This window comes from Lupinus angustifolius, chromosome LG02, assembly GCF_001865875.1.
Source record: "Lupinus angustifolius cultivar Tanjil chromosome LG02, LupAngTanjil_v1.0, whole genome shotgun sequence".
NCBI lineage: Eukaryota > Viridiplantae > Streptophyta > Magnoliopsida > Fabales > Fabaceae > Lupinus > Lupinus angustifolius.
In genome coordinates, this window is record NC_032010.1 from 18,342,792 (window position 1) to 18,363,845 (window position 21,054).

The 21,054-nt window shown below is 32.5% G+C and overlaps 1 protein-coding gene and 1 pseudogene across 1 annotated transcript; both read right to left on the minus strand.

Moving 5' to 3' along the window:
- LOC109327733 lies at positions 598-3,000 on the minus strand (annotated as a pseudogene).
- On the minus strand, positions 8,863-11,449 carry LOC109329154 (pH-response regulator protein palA/RIM20-like). Its single transcript, XM_019562831.1, has 6 exons — positions 11,406-11,449; positions 10,844-11,011; positions 10,148-10,409; positions 9,896-10,062; positions 9,569-9,718; positions 8,863-9,453 (listed from the first exon to the last, which is right to left on the minus strand). Exons 2-6 carry the CDS (start codon positions 10,874-10,876, stop codon positions 9,103-9,105), a joined length of 963 nt encoding a protein of 320 aa, XP_019418376.1. The 5' UTR covers positions 10,877-11,011; positions 11,406-11,449; the 3' UTR covers positions 8,863-9,102.

Genomic DNA, 21,054 nt, shown 5'->3' on the forward strand with positions numbered 1-21,054 from the left:
GATGTGATTTAGAGAGGAGTTTGAGAAGTGGGGGCGAGGTAAAAGAAAGAGATTAACATTTGAAAATGAGAATTTTTATAAAGGGGGTAATTTAGTCCTTTATACTAAAAATATATTAAAATGAAAGATCTATAAAAGATTTCATTATTAATTATTTTTTTGTTGATTTTTTTCCATAAATACTGGGTTGTTCACCTTTATTGAAGCTTTTTGGTATGTTATTTAATAACAAATTTGATTTGCAACAAAAATTTCATCACAGAGCCAGGGGATAGGACTAATGTTACTATCAAAAAGGCAAACTAAATAGCTACAATGAAACAAAAAATAATGTACCTAAATAAAAATAAGAAATAAATATACCATATGAATGAATCTATTTGCCATCAATATATCATCATATCATGACAATTATTTAAATTATTAAGTCAAGTAATTTTTATTATTATTTATAATCAATTATATATATATATATAATTCAACTCACATTCATGATGACCATCTGTCATTGTTCACATTCGTTCCTTTCCTTAAACCACAAACAAGACTCAATCTTATTATAAGAATACAATAGAGCTACTATTAGAAGCTAAGAAATAGTCAATAAAATAATCTGAATTATAAATCAAAATGTCAAGTATTGCAATATCAAAATTACATTTATCACTATTTCCCACTTATCTCATCCCTACTTGAATCTCTCCCTATGTTTCCACATGCACTAACCCCCTAAGTTTGGAGGCATAAATTAAAAAAATATAACATCAAAAAGGTCATTATACAACCATTTTACATGTTGCAGACATTCTACTTACATTCATAGTGGGGTGCAAAGTATATGCAACGATTTACCCACAAAGATGTTAAAATACAAAAGTTGCCCCCCTCACCTCTGAAAAATAAACTACTTGCTATACATCTCAGCTATCTTTTCGGCTATCAAATCCCCATCTGTGACCGGTCAAACTACCATACATCTCTGAAAATTTCATTAGGCAACTACTTCTCAACCCATAATGCCCTTGCGTATTTTGGCTAATTGCTACTCCGGAAAACTTTGAAGTGTCGATTGCCCAAGCTGGTTTCACATATTCGACAATCCTCAATGAGCTGCTTGTGTTGGCATACAAGTAATTTAAAAGAACGTCTTCACAATTAAAAAGCTTGTCAACCATTTCCCTCCCTTGCTTGCGTTCTTCGCTCCAATAGCTCTTGAATGCTAGTTGGGAATCAATAAATGCTGCACCAGTAAGAATCATGTTGTACTCGTTATGCTTACGAACATATTTTTCTCCATATTTTAGTCTGCCCCCATCAATAAGTCGAGGATAGAATCCAACGATACAATCCGGATGCTGACGCCAAACATTAAAACCACGCTCAACATCATCACATGTCTCATAATATCATCATCAAGCTCAAGGACAACTCATGTCTTTATCAATGGGTCGGCCTTGAAGCGATTATTTAGTGTGTTTTTTTCCTCTACCCTAATCATCACTAGTACTGCAAAGTCCAAATCACTTAAATTCGGAGGAACTCCCTTGTTCCACACCACAACAATCTCCCTCACAAGAGAGCACCTTGAGTAATGCTTCACATACATCTTCAAGTTTTAGAGACGAACATCATAGGTCATTGTTAACAATGTGAACTGAGAATATTGTCTTTTCAAGGGGTAAGGTTCTTCTGAACCATTTCCCCCATATATATTTTTAGCGCCGATGCACATCAATCCAACCCCAACTACAAATATTACAGTAAGAACGAACCTCCTGGTCAGAGCATTTTGGTTTATCTTACCTTAGAGAAATGTTGGGACTCTATTCAAGTGGGTGAAAAACCGTCTGACTCCTGAAGAGAATGCAGTTGATTTTTCCCAAACCGATAAAGCAAAACTCCTCTTCCTAGAGTTATGAATGAGCCAATTTGGAAGGACAATACAATTCAAAAATCCAAGTAACACACCCAATAGAACAATGAATAAAGCATCAACTGCAACTGAGGCACAACAAAGGATAAACCGCCGGATTGAATCTCCATAAGGATCACAATCCACATCCATAACCCTAATCCAATCACCAGATGGCAATTATTGCACATCTAGGTGATGGTATCGAGCCCAATTCCAAGCATTTAGACCCTTGGTGGGCTCAAAAAAACCCAAAGGCACTTCAACTTCTTTGTAATCTTCACTGGTAAGAGTTTCTATCTTAAAGACATGCACACGTCTGGCATATGTATCGCCACAGTCCTGACCAACACGATAAAGATTCCCTTCATATAAAAATGGCATGCCTCCATTGCAAGCTCCCAAGCTCTTGTTAATATTATAGATGGAGTTTTTCTTGTGAGGTTTCCAAGGACCAAAAAGTCAATACCCTCTGCTGTAATTGATGATGAAGGAATCAACAAGGGGCTTTTTCATGATGACCCTTTCCAATTTCTGTAGCAAAGTGAATTTAACTACTTCGTAGAGACGAACTTCTCCTTTTTACTACCCTCAGGCATCATATATATCTATGAAGTTGCAAAAGAAGAAGAAAATGAAGATTACTACTATTGTAACTTCAATAAAATTATTAGTTTAGGAAGTAGAGGAGCATAATACAAGTTCATATGCATCATATTCATAACTACTTATGTATGTTTTTACTTAGGAACTTTACCTGGCCATCATGCTCAAAGACATAGGGAAAAGAAACATGTCAATCCTCCTTCAAGGCAATTCCTAGTTGTTGCCATGTTGCTCCATTATCGGTACTTTTTGAAACTCCAATATCACCTTGCATGGTGATTGAATTTTTCGTGTTATAGAACAGGTACAAAATATCACCCTGAATTGTAAAGCGAATATAAGCTAATAGGTTCTTACTGATTACTAATTATCCATATAAAAAAGCAAAACACTTCAAAGATGAAAAACCTCCATAAATGTTAACTATTTTTCCATTAATATTTCAGATCATTCATACATCCACTACAACTATTGTCGTGCATATTATCGTTTTCGCAAGCAAATATTAATAGGCTTTAAATAATTATATCTTTTCATTTGGAGAGTCTGTCTCTAAAAACATTCAACATACAGACTCGAATATCGAACCAGCAACATGGATCCTTATACTACGGAAGAACACCAATAAGAAATGAAGGCTGACATATCATAGATATGAACTGTAAATGTAGGAAATAATTTCCTGCCGCCTTAGTGATGCCATAATTCGTAATTAACTTAGTTTGACCTAGAAATTTAGTCAAGCAATACAAAATGGGAATGAAATGGATATAGAAAATGGGAATATAAATTTAGTCAAGCAATACAAAAATAGAGATCATGCAACTATTCTAGAACTTCCTATAAATGGATATATTTCTACCAGTTTTTTATTAACGTGGAAAACCATGAGGGCCCACTGTTCTTTATTTTCTTATATATTTCTAAAAGAGCCCCAACTTTATAGTATAATATAACTGCTGCTCTACTAAAACTCGTAGGTTTTACTAATACACTACTACAATAAAAAAGGACAATGACTTATGCTACATTCACCCATGCAGATAGTTACAGTTGGTAGAAATTCCACTTTTCCTGTTCTAGTATTTCTAATATACTGCTATTATCAGCTCCTTAACAACAAACAATTGATGGTTTTGTGATAGGCTGATTGAGCTTAATGCTAAAAGGCCTAGAGTTCCTCCTAAATGGATGACAAATTATACTATCTAGGTCCTTCTATTTTTTCTACTTTTAAGAAATTACTTATCAATCAAGATGTTGCCAAGTGTAGGGCTAATATCATTATTAGGGTTTTCTTATTGTATTTAAGTTGGATAGTTTTCCTTTTGAGAGATATGAAAAAAAACCTAGAGCATTGCTCAATTTTCTCTTGTTCTCTTTTTATCTCCTAATTCCTATTAAACATCATTGATAGAAAACCTCTACTAATTTGATGCTTTCATCTTCATCATGCCTCCCAAGAACACTTCCCAACCTCTAGATGATCCTTTAAGCATTATTATGGAGAAACTCTCCTCCATGGAACTCCATTTTGCTGCCAGACAGGAGCTTATGCAACAAACCATGAACACTAGACATGAAGAGCTACAATATGTCATTTCAGATATGAAATCACAGATCCAGCCTAAGCCTCTTCCTTCTCCACCTCCTGGTTTCTCTAACCAGACTTTCAACACTCCTACACAGTCTTCAACCTCCAATCTATACCTTAACATTAAACCCCCAAAGCTAAACCTTCACTCATTTGACGGACCTGAACCGTTAGACTGAATTTTTCATGCAGAGAAATTCTTCCAACTATATCAGATTGCCCCTAAAAAACGCATGGAACTAATGCTCTTTGTCATGCTAGGGGAAACACTCAGCTAGTATAAGTGGATGTTCCAAAATAATAAACTTACAAGTTGGAAGGATTTTACCAGAGACTTGCAACAATGCTTTGGGCCATCAGCTTATGATAACCACCAAGCGGAGTTGTTCAAACTGAAATAGTTCAACATCGTTATTGGTTACCAGCGACGTTTCGAAAGGCTTTTAAAAAGGTCGTAGGTTTTACTTATGAGATGATATTAAATTGCTTTATCTCTGGTCGTAGGGAATTGGCTATTTTACAACCTCGTTCAATTAGTCATACTATAGGATTAGCTAAGTTGATTGAAAGTAAAGTAAATGTTGAAAAACAAATGGCAGATTTTCCAAGGCCCACCACTCAAAATAGTGTTTCTGGATCTGCTCCATCATTATAAAATAAACTCGCCATTAAACGTTTGAGTGTAGCCCAAATGCAAGAACATAAGCAATTTTTTCTATTTGTGATTGATGATGAACCGACTTAGATGTGCAGTCTACAACCAGTCTTGGAAACACACTTGGATAATGTCCCTACAATTCCACTAGAAAATTATCCACTAGAGAACTTTGAAGAATTTGTCCATTTTCAACTTTTTGCTCAAGCCCTCCAAGGCAATCCGTCATCAAGGACACTCAAACTTCAGGGTCTTATTCATGGTCAACAAGTTCATGTGTTGATTGACAACTCTCATAATGTTATGTAACCAAGGGTGACCCACTATAATCTTAGTCTATGTGGATGATATTGTCTTCATTGGGATAACATTACTGAAATAAACCATCTTAAATCTATGTTGGACAAGACCTTCAAAATAAAAGACTTAGGAGACCTCAGATTCTTCCTTCGTTTTGAGATTTCTAGAACCAAAACTGGATTTCCATAAACCAAAGGAAATATACCTTAGACCTTATTTCTGATGCCAGTTTATTAGCCTGCAAACCATCTTCTGCTCATATGATAAGTAACATTCATCTATACCAAGATAACTCCCCTCATGTCACTGATGTTTTTGCCTATAGAAGACTGATAGGTAGGCTAATTTATCTAACCAACATAAGGCCTGATATCACATTCTCTGTTCAACAATTAGCACAATTCATGCCCAACCCTACTACTACTCATTAGAATGCTGCAATAAGGGTCCTAATGTGCATAAAGGGCTATCATGCCTTAGGTTTGCTTTTCCCTACCAACTCTATTATATAACTCAAGACCTATAATGATAGTGATTGGCCTGTTTATCCATACACAAGAAGATCTGTCACTGGCTATTGCATTTATCTTGGCAATTCCTTAATTTCTTGGAAATCAAAGAAACAAAAGGTTGTCTCAAGGAGTTCCTATGAGGCTGAGTATAGGGCTATGACTCTCACCTCTTGTGAAATTACTTGGCTAACATATCTTATGCAGGATCTAGAATTTCCTTTCTCTTTATCTGCTATTCTCTACTGTGACAATCAGTCTGCCATTCACATTACTAGAAATCCAGTGTTCCATGAAAGAACCAAACATATTGAACTTGATTGCCACACAGTGAGAGAAAAATGCACATCTATATTCATCAAACTTCTACCATTTCCATCCCATTTACAACTTGCAGATGCTTTAACCAAGCCATTACCAGCTAAAGACTATGCTTCCAATCAGTCCAAGCTTGGGCTCATTAATATCTGTGCTCCAACATGTGGCGGGGTATCAAATCTTCTACATAAATGCAGCCTGGTTAGCAAACATAAGAACACTCTACCAACTTCCACTATATGTCTAACATGGCCAACCTACATTAGACTTGTACATAATCAAGCCACAACTAACTTTCACCAAGCAAAACATGGACATGACCGAAGAAGAATTCATATTGGCCGAGGAAAATGGGATCGTGATCGAAAGAAATGGAAATCTGATCAAGAATAGTAAGACTGTGACCGAAACACGCCTTGAAAAGTTTGGCCAAGGCATTAGGCCATCTGACTGTGTTAGCACGCACCAAAAGCTACTCAATATGCACCAGAACTTGGATAGAATTAGCTATACCAGTCAAAGGCAACAACAACATAAAGTTGGTTGCATGTTTGTTAAGCAACTATTTGTGCACATGTTAAATATGATCAATGTGATAATTTTCAATTATTATAGTTAGGATGCCTTGGCTTAATATAAAAAGGGCATCTCTAGTTCATTGTAAATATGCACATTATCAAAGAGATTCAATAATATTCTTGAGGTATTCTTTTACTTTTCTTCTTGTTCATATACCACAAGGTTTACTTGTGTTCTCGTTGCATTCTCGTTATTTCCAAGAAGCAAGAGGTTTTCTTAGAAAGTCAAGTCGAACTCTTTATGATATGCAATGTTGAAGGTTGAAAGCTAACTAGGTTTAGATATTGGAGCCAAATAAATAGTGGGTAGGAGACTAGTAATGAAGCAATATGAAAAACTGTAAACAAATAATTAAGCAAATACCGTAAAAACTTGCCGTTTATATGGTAAGCATATCATTTGTCTCTGTATCACTTCATGTGTCATTTGTTGTCACTTGTTGTGATTGGTTATAAAAATATATAATTACTAAAATGTTAACTTAAATATATTTTTTTTCAGCTAATCAAAACAAGTGACACACTTTTTTGGATAGAAGATGTGCTCTCATTGCTATGATGAACATAGAAGAGGCATTAGGAAAATTAAGGTGTGTAGATAGAGGGAGCAAAAGATCTAGAAAGAGAAGTAGAGAAAAAATGTGCTATAATTCTCATGGTCGAGTCTAGCTTATTTTTTTGGGTACGAGTCTAGCTTATATATCACTATATATATTTTTCTAGAGTAATCCTAATTAAGTTGGGAACATCCAAATCATTAGGGTTTGCTCTCTAATGCATGTTTTCCTTATACTAGACTTAAAACTACTCATCTGTTGGAAAATTGCATAAGATTTTGTCTGATGTTTTCTTTCTTGTCCTTCATATATAATTGTTCTCCCTGCTATTAGTCCATATATAACTGCTTGGCCTCTGCCTGCTATTAGTCAACCAATTTCAAAGTCGAATCTCTCCACTAGTTGGCCTCGTTTTAAAGGTGAGGCCTATCCTTTTTCTCATGAATTGCATAATCATTTTGATTCTATTATTTCTCTATAAGGGAGGATGAGTAGTGGGGTGTATTTGGCTTTGCTCCAAAAAAGAAAATATGTATCAAATTAAACAACCATTAGTATATCATATTATGAATAAAATAAATACATCGCTTATTTATATGAAACATATCCCCATCGAATTTTAGATAATAATGGAAGGTTGAGTCACCATAATTAAAATAGATTTCATATAAATAAATGGATGTTGAGGGAAAGAAAATGTCATAAATAATATTAAAAATGGATTCTCCAAGAAATTATTATTGCTAATATATATCATTTTTTTTCATAGACTAATTTAAGAGCTGCAATTTAGTTCATATACATTCAAATTGTTATTTTATACATCCAATATACGCATTTCAATAACAACTACAATTAGCATCAGTGAATAGTTTAACTTGAAATTGGACTTACAAAAACAATTGGCTCAATACAAAAAATATTTTAACTTGCTAATTCAGGAGTCATGATGATCCAAAAGGATTCTTGAATGACCCATTTAATTTTTTAGTCTTCGACTCATAAGTTGGGATAATGCAACTAGACTTTTGAGTGGTGCAACTTTTTACTTTTCCACTTATAAGTCGTTATGGCTCAAAACAACTTCTGAATGACCCTTTAAATTTTTTCAGTCTTCTACTCAGAAGTCGAGTAGAGCAACACGACTTCTGAGTGACCCAATATTTTTCACTTTTCACTCTAAAGTAGCGATGGAGCAACATGATTTATGAATGGTCAGAATTTTTTTACTTTTCCACTTAGAAGTTGTAATAGGCAAACATGACTTCAATAATGCCAATATATTTTTACTTTTTCACTTTCAAGTCTGACGCCATGACTTCAATAATGCCAATATATTTTTACTTTTTCACTTTCAAGTCTGATGGTCCAATATGAGTTTTGAGCAACCTAAATTTTTTAACATGCTAATTCAAAAGTTGTAATGAGAAATCACAATTTCTGAGTTAACCTATTTATTTTTAATTCTTCAACTCAAAACTAGTAATGGGCCAACATGAGCATTGAGTGACTCAATTGTTTTTACTTTTTTACTTAGAAAGTTGTGATGAGCCAACACAACATACTAGAACAGTTGATAATTACCAAGTGTAATTACTTAGTTCTCTAAATTTCCCTGAAATAGGTGGAGATCCTACTTGGCAAAAACTTACACATGCCTAAAGAAATAGGACAATTTTGGAGCCAAAGTGAATAAGAAAAAAAAATGGCTTTCACATATGAACTATGTCATGAATAAATTTAAACAAAACATTTTAACTTACTCTATAGTTCAACAGTTAGTTTAAATAGATGTTTGAAAAATCCAGTTTAAAAGCATATTCCATGTATCAATAGTTGCAATCTAGTCATAAACATTTTCATGCAACATAATTCTGGCAAAACTTTAGGCCAGCCAATTTCTACAAGAAAAAAGAGAGGAGCAAAGAAGATGATGAGTAACTATGATATTAAATTCATATTTCATATGCCAAAAAAATAAAGGAGCAAAACAGAAAGGAAACTAGATATATAAGCCATGACCAAACTTTTAGGCCAGACACAGCAACTTTGGTTTACATCATTTTTCCTCTATCATTTTGTCTTGAAAGCAATTTGTCTCTCCCATATTTTTGGACTATAATGTATAACTTGTACTATTTTTTTACCTTCAGGCAAGGGTAATTCATGTACTGATGGAATATTCTGAGACCAAACAACATAATTCTCATGTTCAAACTTTCTGAGCACTTCTGAAGCATCATGAATTTGCTTTTGGTAAATAGATTTCCATGATTCTTCTCTTGGTATCTTCTTTTTTGCATTAATCAATGCAGAATGAAGAACAGCAATAGCAGCTCCTATTTGATCAGAAGCCTTTAGGCTTTGTGCAACATATTCCTGACCTTTGAACTCATGCAATGATTTGCAGGAAGATATAAATTCCTATATACATAATACAAGGATACAATCAAAAATTGCATGAACTAAAACTGAAAAATGAGATAAGGAGCAGACAATGATAGCGATTTCTACCAATATGGAAATGTCGTATCCATACCAATAAGCGCGATGAAATATCTTTGTGTTGTTTGACGACTGTAGATAAAATCCCAATAGCTTCTTCAAGAAAAAGTGCAACACCATGATGCAACTTTGCCAGTAGACTCGGAGAAGTGCCTTTCTCTTCGGCCCTCCTTACGGCTGCTGCCTATTAAACAGTTATTACACATCCCTTATTAACAATAAAAAAGTTGCTCAACTTCACTTCCATATGCAAACTTAATATGAAATATTTCAATATAATGTAACCAAGTTTCAAGATATGTCTCCACAATTCATGACAGAAAAACAAAACGAAACGAAAAAATGGAACCACAATACCAACCTGGGCCTCAGCCAAACAAATAAGGCTCATAATGGTGGATACTTCAGCAAGAGCTTCTGGTGGCTTTTCTGGTGGCAACAGAGGCTGTAAAGGGGGAAGAACATCATGTGCCAAGTGATGATAAATTCCAGCAGCTTGTCTGAAAAAGTTGGGAGATTGGACCAAATCTGCAAAACAAACAAAGGTGGCATATATAAATGTATTGAGCAAGAGAAATAAGTTTATATTGGAAAATGAGATTTCAACACATACCAGTGGATAGAAGCTCTAAAGCCCTCTCTCGCAGGATTCCACCATAGAGAAAAAGGGTCATACCAAGCTCGAATCGCAAATTATCAATTTGGAAAAATTTTGGACCCGTAAGGTTGAAGAAAGAAGATGAATTCAAACCACTACTCCAGCGTATCTTAATGGCAGCATTCCATTGAGCTATTCGGATATTGGTGCTTATTGCATCAACATAGAACAACAAATTTCCCAATATCGGTAGATACTGCTCTATTTTGTGAATATCCTGACGAAGACAGGTGGAAAAACAGAAACAAATTCACTAATTTACAAAGAATGAGAACAATTCATCATTATTGCCAGAAATTTGATGATCTACCAGATACTAATGATCACTCTTGGTTCTAAACCTTATTCGTCACACAAATAAATCACTACAAACTGACTCATTACCTGAAAGAGAATGTACAGAACAACATATCAGTTCCATAAGGCCATTCATAAGTCCTAACATAATTATGACATTTTACACATAGTGGAATGAAAGTGCGGACATCTTTCCTTCCCTTCCGATCCCATGAGGTTAACGTTAACATTAACTTACAAGACATTGTGAACAGTGAACACTATAATAAACTACATTTTAATTAAGGGATCAAGATTGTAGTCATTTGCATATCAAGTATAAGATAGGTTCATACTAACAGCATATGCAGTTACCTGTTCATAGCGAGATACTAGTCCTCCACTCATTTCTCTTGCAATAGCTTCAGTAATGGATCTTTTTTCATTAATAGACTCTTCGATTACTCTCCGCTTCGAGCTTAACTCCTTAAGTTGCTCAAGTGTTGCTGAATCACTTGCAGCGAATATTGCCTCGAACACTATCTAACATCATGAAAATCTTTAATCAGAACCACTACATGATAAAAATGAAATATCATTTATGATGAAGAGAGAGAATCACTTGTTTTAATATGGTTTTAGGCTTTTACCAAACACATAACCTAAAGCTAACAAATTCTAAACCAAAGAATATATACACCAACTAAAAACAGAAGACCTAAAGTTGAAGAAATTTCCTATATTTTTAGTTATGTAGACATCAACCAAAGTGTTTTCACACTAGGTGATGTTGAGTAATATCAGAAGTTATATATTTAGTAAAAACAATAATTATGCTGAGGCATAATATATATGCAGTCCTTAAAGGAAGCATTTCAATATCAACAATAGAATTCTGTTGAAAAACATTCATAACTTAAAACTAAAGGTACCCTACCTATTTCACAGCAGAGGAAAGTGTCATCAGTTAAACAAAGTCAGAACAATGAATACTCAATTTACTAATACTAGTACTCAAGTTCCTAATACTAGTAATCAAGTTCCTAATGAACCGAGATCACTTGTCCCAATTCCCTGTCCCAGACCAATTAGGTTTTAGCACGTAAGATAAAAAAATTAAATTTCGTTTTTAAATTTTTTCTTCAACTTTTAATTGGTCGGGACATGGAATTGGGACATGCTTTTAGATGTGATTTTTGTCTGTTCCTAGTACTAGTACTCAAGTTCCTAAGATAATCTCATACCAGAAGACACAATCAAGGAAAACTTGAAAACTTAATCAAAGGATTAAGAATTTAAGAGTATATCTTTCTTCTCTCCTATATTTTCCAATTCCATTGTACTCAGTAAACCATGCACAAATCAAAAAACAACCAAAAATCAATATCACTGACCCAGAAATCAAAATCACCATGTCACACTCTAACTTTATAGAAAATCATTTGGGAAAATACCTTCTTAGTTTTTAGCTTTGATGGCTGTGCATAATGCAGCATCATCTTCAACCTTTTTTGAAGGCTATAAACCAGACCAATATCCAATCCAATCAACACAACAAAGTTGTTGACTTTTTAAAAGTTATTGATTTTCCACAATCAACCAGCACTTATGTGTATAGTCAACGTGGAAATTCCATAAAACCAATAAGAAAATAAAAATTAAGGGAAAAAAAGGCAAGGAAAACAAAAGTGCCTCTGAATATTTACAGAGTCCAAACTCTGCATGGATTTTAACAAATTCAGAAACTTTGGACTAAACCACTCAAAACCCAGAATCCAGATATCTTAGAAGAAAATGAGAATAGTGTAGAATGAAGAATTGAGGTTGAGGGAAGTGCAACTCCACCAAATGCTACTGGCTGTGTATGGTTCATACTTGCGCGCACACACACACACATATATATATATATATATATATATATATATATATATATATATATATATATATATATATATATATATATATATATATATATATATATATATATATATATATATATATATATATATATATATATATATATATATATTGTGTTCATTCATTAATTGTTTTTAGTCATCTTCTATTTTTATATCTATTTCCATAATATGTCTTATATTATATTTACACTATTAATTCCGTAAAATATATTTTTACTAATGAAGATAATTGTTAATTAATTGAAATAAAATTTTTATGGTATAATTAAGATAACTTCTCCTCATTCTATATTAAAGAAGGGTCATCTCTAGTAATCGAATTTATAACTTTTAACCTAATATAATATATATAGATTTAGTAGGCCTTAAATTTATAAAGGTGAACATATTATCTTTAAAAAATTATATTTATTATTATCAATCATAATAAATTTATATATTTAAATTTAAGTCTATTGGTGATAAAACTCTAGTTTTAGTATAATATTTATGTTATTATTTTCAATACATTTTTATATTTGACTCATGTTTCTCCAATTTTTTAATTTGATTTCTAATTTGAATAATTGAACCTATTTTAATCAAATTTCATATAATTTAATAGTTTCTTAAATTATACACAACGTAAACCGATTATTATTTAGTTGGTTTCTTTCTCACCCTCAAGTTGGGATTGAGGGTTGACAATTGAAGAGATACTCTTGTGGGCCATCCATGGGAACACGTTTTGGTTAATTTATCCGTGTAACATCAGGGTCAATCAAGTGATTTTGAATAAAATTAGGGATAATTTTTTTGTCCATATTAACAAATTATTTTTTGAATCTGTTTTGTTTTGACCATCTAAAATTGTGACACGCTAAATTACACATAAAGTGGGCCAGTAGAATTTTTTTGGTAAAGTGGGCCAGTAGAATTGATCACATTAAAAAAAGCTCAAAATCAGAGAGAAAATAATTACGTCATTAAAATATTGCAATTTTTTTGGTATTATCAATGATATCATTTCACCATTTGAATAGTCCATTCAGGATATACGAATATTCTTCTAATAAGTATCGTCCACAGGAATTGAACTTTTGACTTTTGAACACTCGAGAGATCTAGCGAGACATTGCTCAAATTAAAAAGAAAATTTTAAAAACATAAACTATCATACTTATGTTGAAGTTTGATAGACTATAGACATATTTTTTTGGGAGATGTGATGTTTGTTGTATGATATGTGATTCTAATCTATATTGTCCCAGTGCAAACTTTGTCTTATATCATGTACACGTTACTTACATTCATGTCAAAATAAAATGAGGAGAGATTCACTTACTCTAAGAGTAAACTTACTCATCATCATAACCAACCATCAATTTTAAGGACATATAATAGTTTAGATCTACTCACTAATTCAAACTATTAGATTTCCCTAGAATTGATTACTAAACTCTTAGAGTAAGTAGATCTCTCCCAACATAAAAGTGTTATACCTAGTCTTTATATGCAATGATAGATTTTTGTAAAGTACCCAATATTGTGAAACTCAAATCATACATCAAAATGGAAGAGTTCCAATATTAGATTTGACCAATTTAAATGGTTAAACCATATGTGGCTTCCATTTCATGAAAGCTTAAGCACATCACTGTAAATATTTTTTACTCTCTACACCTTTCTCTTCCTCAAAATGATTTTATTACAAGATTTTATCTCTATTCTCTTTTTCTCTCTATCTTCTCCAAGAAAATTTCCAATTCCAAACTCACATTTTACTTTGTTGAATAGATCTAGTCTATCATATTCTTTTGGATTTTGAGAAATAGACTTTTTCTTTATGGGTTTCGAAGGTAGAGACTCGAAATAACATTGGATGCTCTGTAATCTTGGCTGTATAATAGGAGGAGGTGACCACCTCCACTATTGCTATTGTTTTTGTTGTGACCATGAACATAGTTTCTTCATGTTTCTGTATAGTGATAACACATTGTCTTTCTGTGTCATGTTTGGTGAAAGTAACCGACTGACTTCGATAATAGTGTTTTGTCAACTTATGAGAGAGCCGTTGTAGTTGTTGGTGAAACATATTCTGCTCCTTCTTTCTCTTATCTTTTTGTATCTTATGGTGTTGTTGATGTTGCTGTATAGATGGGATAGAAGGTTGTTTCTGTGTTGGTATTGTAGATATTACCATGGTTTTTTTCTATATCTTCATTTGAGTCACCGTCATTTTTAGTATGGTAAATTTGTAATGGTTTGTTTCCCAAATCTTCTTTTAATTTAAGGATTATCTCTCTTATCTCAGTAAATAAATCCGCAATTAGAGGTTGAACAAATTATGGTGTTGAGATCTGAGATGATGGTAGGGAGAGGAGTTGAGAGTATGTGTCAATGATTTCAGGTGGTGAAGAAATAGACTGTGAATGTGAGGTTTGTTGATGAAAAGGAGAATATGTGGAATAAAATGGGTGAGAGGTGGAATAAAATGATTGTAGTGGTGGTTTTTGGGGTGATTGTGGTGTTGGTCATTGTGAAAATGTATGGAAATGAGAATTAGGCTGAGTTATGTTGAGAATAGTGAGGATAATATGAGTCATATGGTAGATAAAAGGTTGGTGGTTGATTGTTATATAATATGTAGAATACATGGTTATGGAGGGATGAGTGAAAGGATGAAAATATCAATTGATATAAATGCAAATAGCAATCTATCAAGGACAAAATTAATCTACTCCTAAGAAAATGGATTAAAAGAAAATAAAATAAACACTAAATTCTTTATTTTTATTGATTGATTTATGCATGAACAAAATTCTATTTAAAGAGGTAAAAAAATCGTAAGATGATAACCATACAAGTGTCATCATCTAAACCATAAGAACATTCTAAAAATATTGAATATAAATTATTTGATTAAATCTAAATAACTAAATATAATATTTTATCATATCCTATTTCTAATAAATCTCAAAACAAACATCATAACAATAGCATACATCATATTATGATTAATGGAATTGATCTTCTGAATGCAGTATGGGTGTGATAAGCAAGCTAGCCCAAGAGGAGCACACAATGGAGCAATATCTATAGGGCCTTATACAGTTATACCAAGAGGGTTAGAGAGACCAGAATGTGAATGGTGGATTATGTTTAGAAATAAAATGATAGAATTGAGCCTTATATCCAGTATTTGTCTTCCAGTTTACTTACTAAAAATGTCTCTAGCTCAGTATATGAGCTCATGTTTGGACATCATCTCTATTATTATTGTACTTAAAAGGGAATGGAGAGTTATAAGTTGAGTATGAAAATCTAGAGCATTTGCCTAAAACTTGTTTTTGATAAAAAAAATGTGTTAAGAAAGTTATGAACAATTTGGTGCTTTTATATCTATAGGTTGGATCTTGGTATAAGGTATACTATTGAAGACTGATAGGTGAGTGGAGCCGTAAAAAAAGATTTATCATCAAGTCAATATAGAGTAAAAGTCGTTGTGTATATCGGTCCTTGAAGGGAAGACAATATTAGGAGTCTCTAATTGGATTTGCTATCTGGTTCTTATGTCATGAGAATCTCTCACGTAACAAAATAGTTTGTTGGTTGAACTGTCATCATGTACGGAAAAACATCAATAATTAGTACTAGGCCTCTTACTAATCATGCGCAGGTTGGACAAAACTCAGGTCTTGGTTCATTAACTCCAGCTACTTCTAATTTGTCTGGAAATTCAGACTTCGGGATTTCATAACCATTGGGTAATCTGCAAGGTCATTTTAGTATGGGACAACAGATGCAAAGTACGAAGTATGAACCAAGGAAATCTTTCAGGAGCCCAAATAGTGCAAAGTGGAGCTAACATGAACCAAAATGTAATGAGTGGTCTTGGTCCATCGGTTGTCTCTTGTGGAAATATCACAATGATTCCTTAATGTCTCTACAAGCACAATCAGGCTTGAAGCCACTTGTGAACAATGCAACCAATTCAACAGCTAATATGACTTTGCCACAACATCTATCAAGTGGTATACTATCTACAGAACAATCCAAATATGTGAAGGTCTAGGGTGTAACACCCCATCCTTGATATGTGGTGCATTGGGCGCAGGAATTTATTGAGCGTATCACCTATTAAGCTTAAATACCCATACAGTGTTTTATTTTCCTAAAAGAAATCTCACACGATTCGAACTCATGACTTCAGAGACTTATAGTCATTTGTTCCACTAAGTCCATATAGTTTAACGACTCAATGAAACAAATGACTATGACTCTATGAGTCCCTAGAGTCATGGGTTCGAGTTGTATCTGACTCCCTTTAGGAGAATAAAATATTATATGAGTATTTAAGCTTAATATGTGATACACTTACTAAATTCATGGACTCGAAGAGTCGCATGTCGAAACTGGAGTATTTCATAGGAGTATGTCCATCCCCTTCAATCTACACAAATTTTACACCTCAAAATTTGGGTTTATTGCACTGTCCTTTTCTTTTCTCTTGAGTGTTTCAGCCTTTTTAGTATGGAATAGGTGATTTCATTTCACTAAAGAAAAAAAGCAGTTTCCCTTTTTTTTATTAATTATGCGTTTTGTTTGGCACCAATAGGGCACATCAGATGTAGAAAGCATTAGAAGTGAGAAGACTCTACCTATCTCCTTATTTGGTTTGGTTAATCATAATTGAACTTGAATTTTATTAAATTTATGTCACAGTTGGACTAAATCAATATTTAAAGTCGAATAAATGACAAATATGATTCATCACATTAGCACCTATGATTTCTTCTTGTATATGTATTTTCAACTGTGTAAAAAGTAATAAGATCTATTTGTCACAAAGTAAATAATGTATTTGGTTGCAACAACCTATATAGTAATATAATTTCATAACTTTAATGTCACAATGTTTATATTGTTTTATATATTAGTGATTCTCTACAAATCCATCAAAAAAATAGTAATGATTCTCTAATCTTTTCATCATATATATATATATATATATATATATATATATATAAAATGTAAATGATTAACAAAATTGTAATATTATCTTCTTCTATGAATTCTCTTTCACCATAAGAAAGTGACAAGTAAGACTCCTCTCAAGTAATGAAGATGAAAATGACTTTTTCCTTTGTATTTTAAGGGTAAAAGTGTAATATCATTTTAAATAAAAAAGGATATTAATGTCAATGCATGTTATTTTTTCTTTACTTTTACACACCAGTTTCCTCTTCAATGATGGAGAGGAGTCTCACTCGAAAGTGACATATCTCACTTGTAAATCAATCATTAATAAACTTTGTAACACATATTACTTTTCTTATAGTGTAGAAGGATATATCATTTTTCTATACAAAATATGTGCATATATATTAGTTGATATGTAAAGTTACATATTCATAATAATAAGTAATATTCAAAAGACATTATCTAAAAGGGAATTCATTGTGTTGAATCGAGACCAGGGTTGAGTTCAAGTTCAAAATTTAGTCTAGTGGCATTTAAGGTGGAGTTAGCCTTCGAGTCTAGCGTCAAGTACAAAAAATAATTCGACCAACATTTAAAACCAACTAAGGGATAGGCTTACCCAAACCAACCTAGCCATGCTAAACCCTAGTAATAATAACCACATGTTATTTCTCTCATTTATGGTAAAGCTTATATTTGGATGTAAGTGTTTCCAGGTCAACAAAGAATCATGCCACTTTTTATCAATTTTGACTTTTATGTGTTTGGTATCCAATTTAGGGATGACGACGAGACAGATTCAAATGAGATTTATGTTTACCTAACCCCAAATTCATATTCTCATACTTGGACTCGAATGCAACAAGGGTAAAAAAGATTTCATCCATGACCCTATCGAGTTTTAGGTAACCTAAACTTATATCAAACTCGCCCGAAATTTGACCCTTATCATTTAAATAGACATATATACACTTTATCATACAAATTGAGTATGGGTCGGGTATCACCTATACCAAACTCAAAAATAGTATTTGAAATTAGGAAAAATCTGAGTCTAAACCCACTCAAAGTGATTTCCCCATTAATTTAGGTTGAGTTCAGACAAATACTCATGAGTTTAGGTTAGATTGTCATCCCTAGTTCAATTTGAAAGAATTGGGTTAGCTGAACTTTAGATCCTTGAAAATTGAGTAGATTTTAATAAGGAAAGTGATGGATTGTAGTGGATCATGAGAAACTTATGTATAAGTCAATGAGCAAATAGTTCTAAGATGTTCGACTTATATCACAAGACCAAGTGAATAACAATACAAACTTCCTATAATGCAACAACTTTCATAGTATTATAAAGCAAATACATTACAATTCCTTGGTTTCAAACTTGGAGCAAACTAGCCCATATACAAATTGTTCAACTTATATCATATAAAACCACATGAATTATAACATCAACTTTTTGTATATGCAACAACTCTCATAATATTATATTACAACAACCACTAACTTGGACTTGGATGGTCACAATTGGTTTCAAAAGAATATGTTTCATCAATGGAAGGGGCTTTGTGAGTTAGCACACTTTTGTGTTTCTTATTATGCCATGATTCATATATTGTGTTTCTTGTTATAATTGATGGTGGGTTAAATGGACGAAGTGAGAGAATGATAGAATTTCCTGTCTGTTTTTCAACAGATTTGTTCTGTTTTTTGAATATGGATTTTAGTGAAAATCCTTTGCATATTTATTGGGAATTTGATTTCCGAATATGGTCCATTTTCTGTACATGTTAAACCCATTATCTTAGCAACATTTGTAAACGGTTATGTGCAAAAAACTTGCACTGTCACGTGGACATGACCTGTTCCACTCTGCTGACATTTATGATGGATAAATGTCTATAAATTAGAATGAGTTTCTCTCTGTTTGGGTCACTAATCATACTCCTCTATTCAGAAAACAAGCACCATGACTTTGAGTGAGTAAAGATTTATAAAACCAAATCAGAATTTATTCATGGTAATCACAATGTTGGTTGCAAGTCAAAGTGTTTGATAAAGATAAGGAAGATAACCAGAAAAAGAGTTTAAACAAGGAGAATCAAATAGCAATTGCTAGAGGTTGGTATTCTTGATTTATTTTAGTTTTCGTTGTGTAATGATCTAAACATGTTATACAATTAATACAAACAACACATTCAAATCAATATGCAACGGAAACTAAACTAGATCAAGAATACCAACCTCCAACCATTGTTATTTGATTCTCCTAGTTTAAACCTTCTTTCTGGTTTTCTTCCTTATCTTTATCAAACACTTTGACTTGCAACCAACACTGTGATTACCATTAGGGGTGGCAAATGGATGAATTTGGGTTTATATGCTAATGGACGGATGGAAATGCATCCATTAATGCATATAAATCCATTTAAACTACATTTTAATTTATTCAATCCATCTATATCCAATGGATTCCAATCCATCCAATTTATCCATGACTCCCTTTTCATGGATTTGGACGGATGGATATCCAATCCATTTGTTTTTTTATTGGAACTAAAAAAATCTATTGAAGAAAATCCTTATTTTAAAAACTACTATTTCAACTAAATATGTTCTAAAATCACCTTTTAAAAAAACACTTCTAAAATCATAGAAATCAATTTTTTTAAAAAGTGATTTTTTAAACTTTTTTAGAAAAATACTTTTTTACGAAATTCTATGAGCATGCGTCATTTAAGGTTCTACGTGCCAATTATTTAACAAATATTTTTTTAGAGTGTAATAGTTATGCATTGTTAGTATAAAGATTTATACATAATCATTATATCATTCACTATCCGTTTAGATTACTTTTTTTGAATAGTCAATGATAATTAAATATAAACGATGGATGATGCAGTGACAATGTATAGAACTCATACATTGGTCAGTGCATACATTTTTATCACACATCTATATGTTATGTACTTAAGAATAAAATATTAATATTAACTACATACACATTTTTTATAATTGATATCAATCTAAGAAAATATTAAAAGTGAGAGTGAAAATCATGGATGAATTTGCTTGAATTTAGTTTTCTTAAATATTAAATGAAATTGAAAAATACAAAGAAAATCATTTTTTTATTTTTTTTATGGATCGGATATCCATCCAAATGGATATATTCATGGATATCCATTGGATATAATGGATGGATTTGAATCCATCCATTATCAACACTATCCATTAGATTATATCCATTTAAATCCATTAGCTCTAGCGGATGAATTTGGATGGATTTGGATGGATTGTGGATAATTTTGTCACCTCTAATTACCATGAATAAATTCTGATTTGGTTTTCTAAACCTCTACTCACTTAAAGTGACGGTGCTTGTTTTCTGAACAGTGGAGTAGGATTAGTGACCCAAATAGAGAGCAACACATTCTAATTTATAGACTTTTATCCATCATAAAGGTCAACACATAGTGGAACATGTCATGGCAACATGGGAGTGCAAGTTTTATGCACATTCGTTTACAAATGTCGCTAAGATAATGGGTTTAATAATGAAAAATTCTATCATTCTCTCACTTGGTCCATTTAACCCACCATCAATCATAATAAGAAACACAATATATGAATCATAACACTAAGTCCTCTAATAATGAATATTATCTTTCATGTATCACAATATATCAAGTCTCTCAGTATATGCTC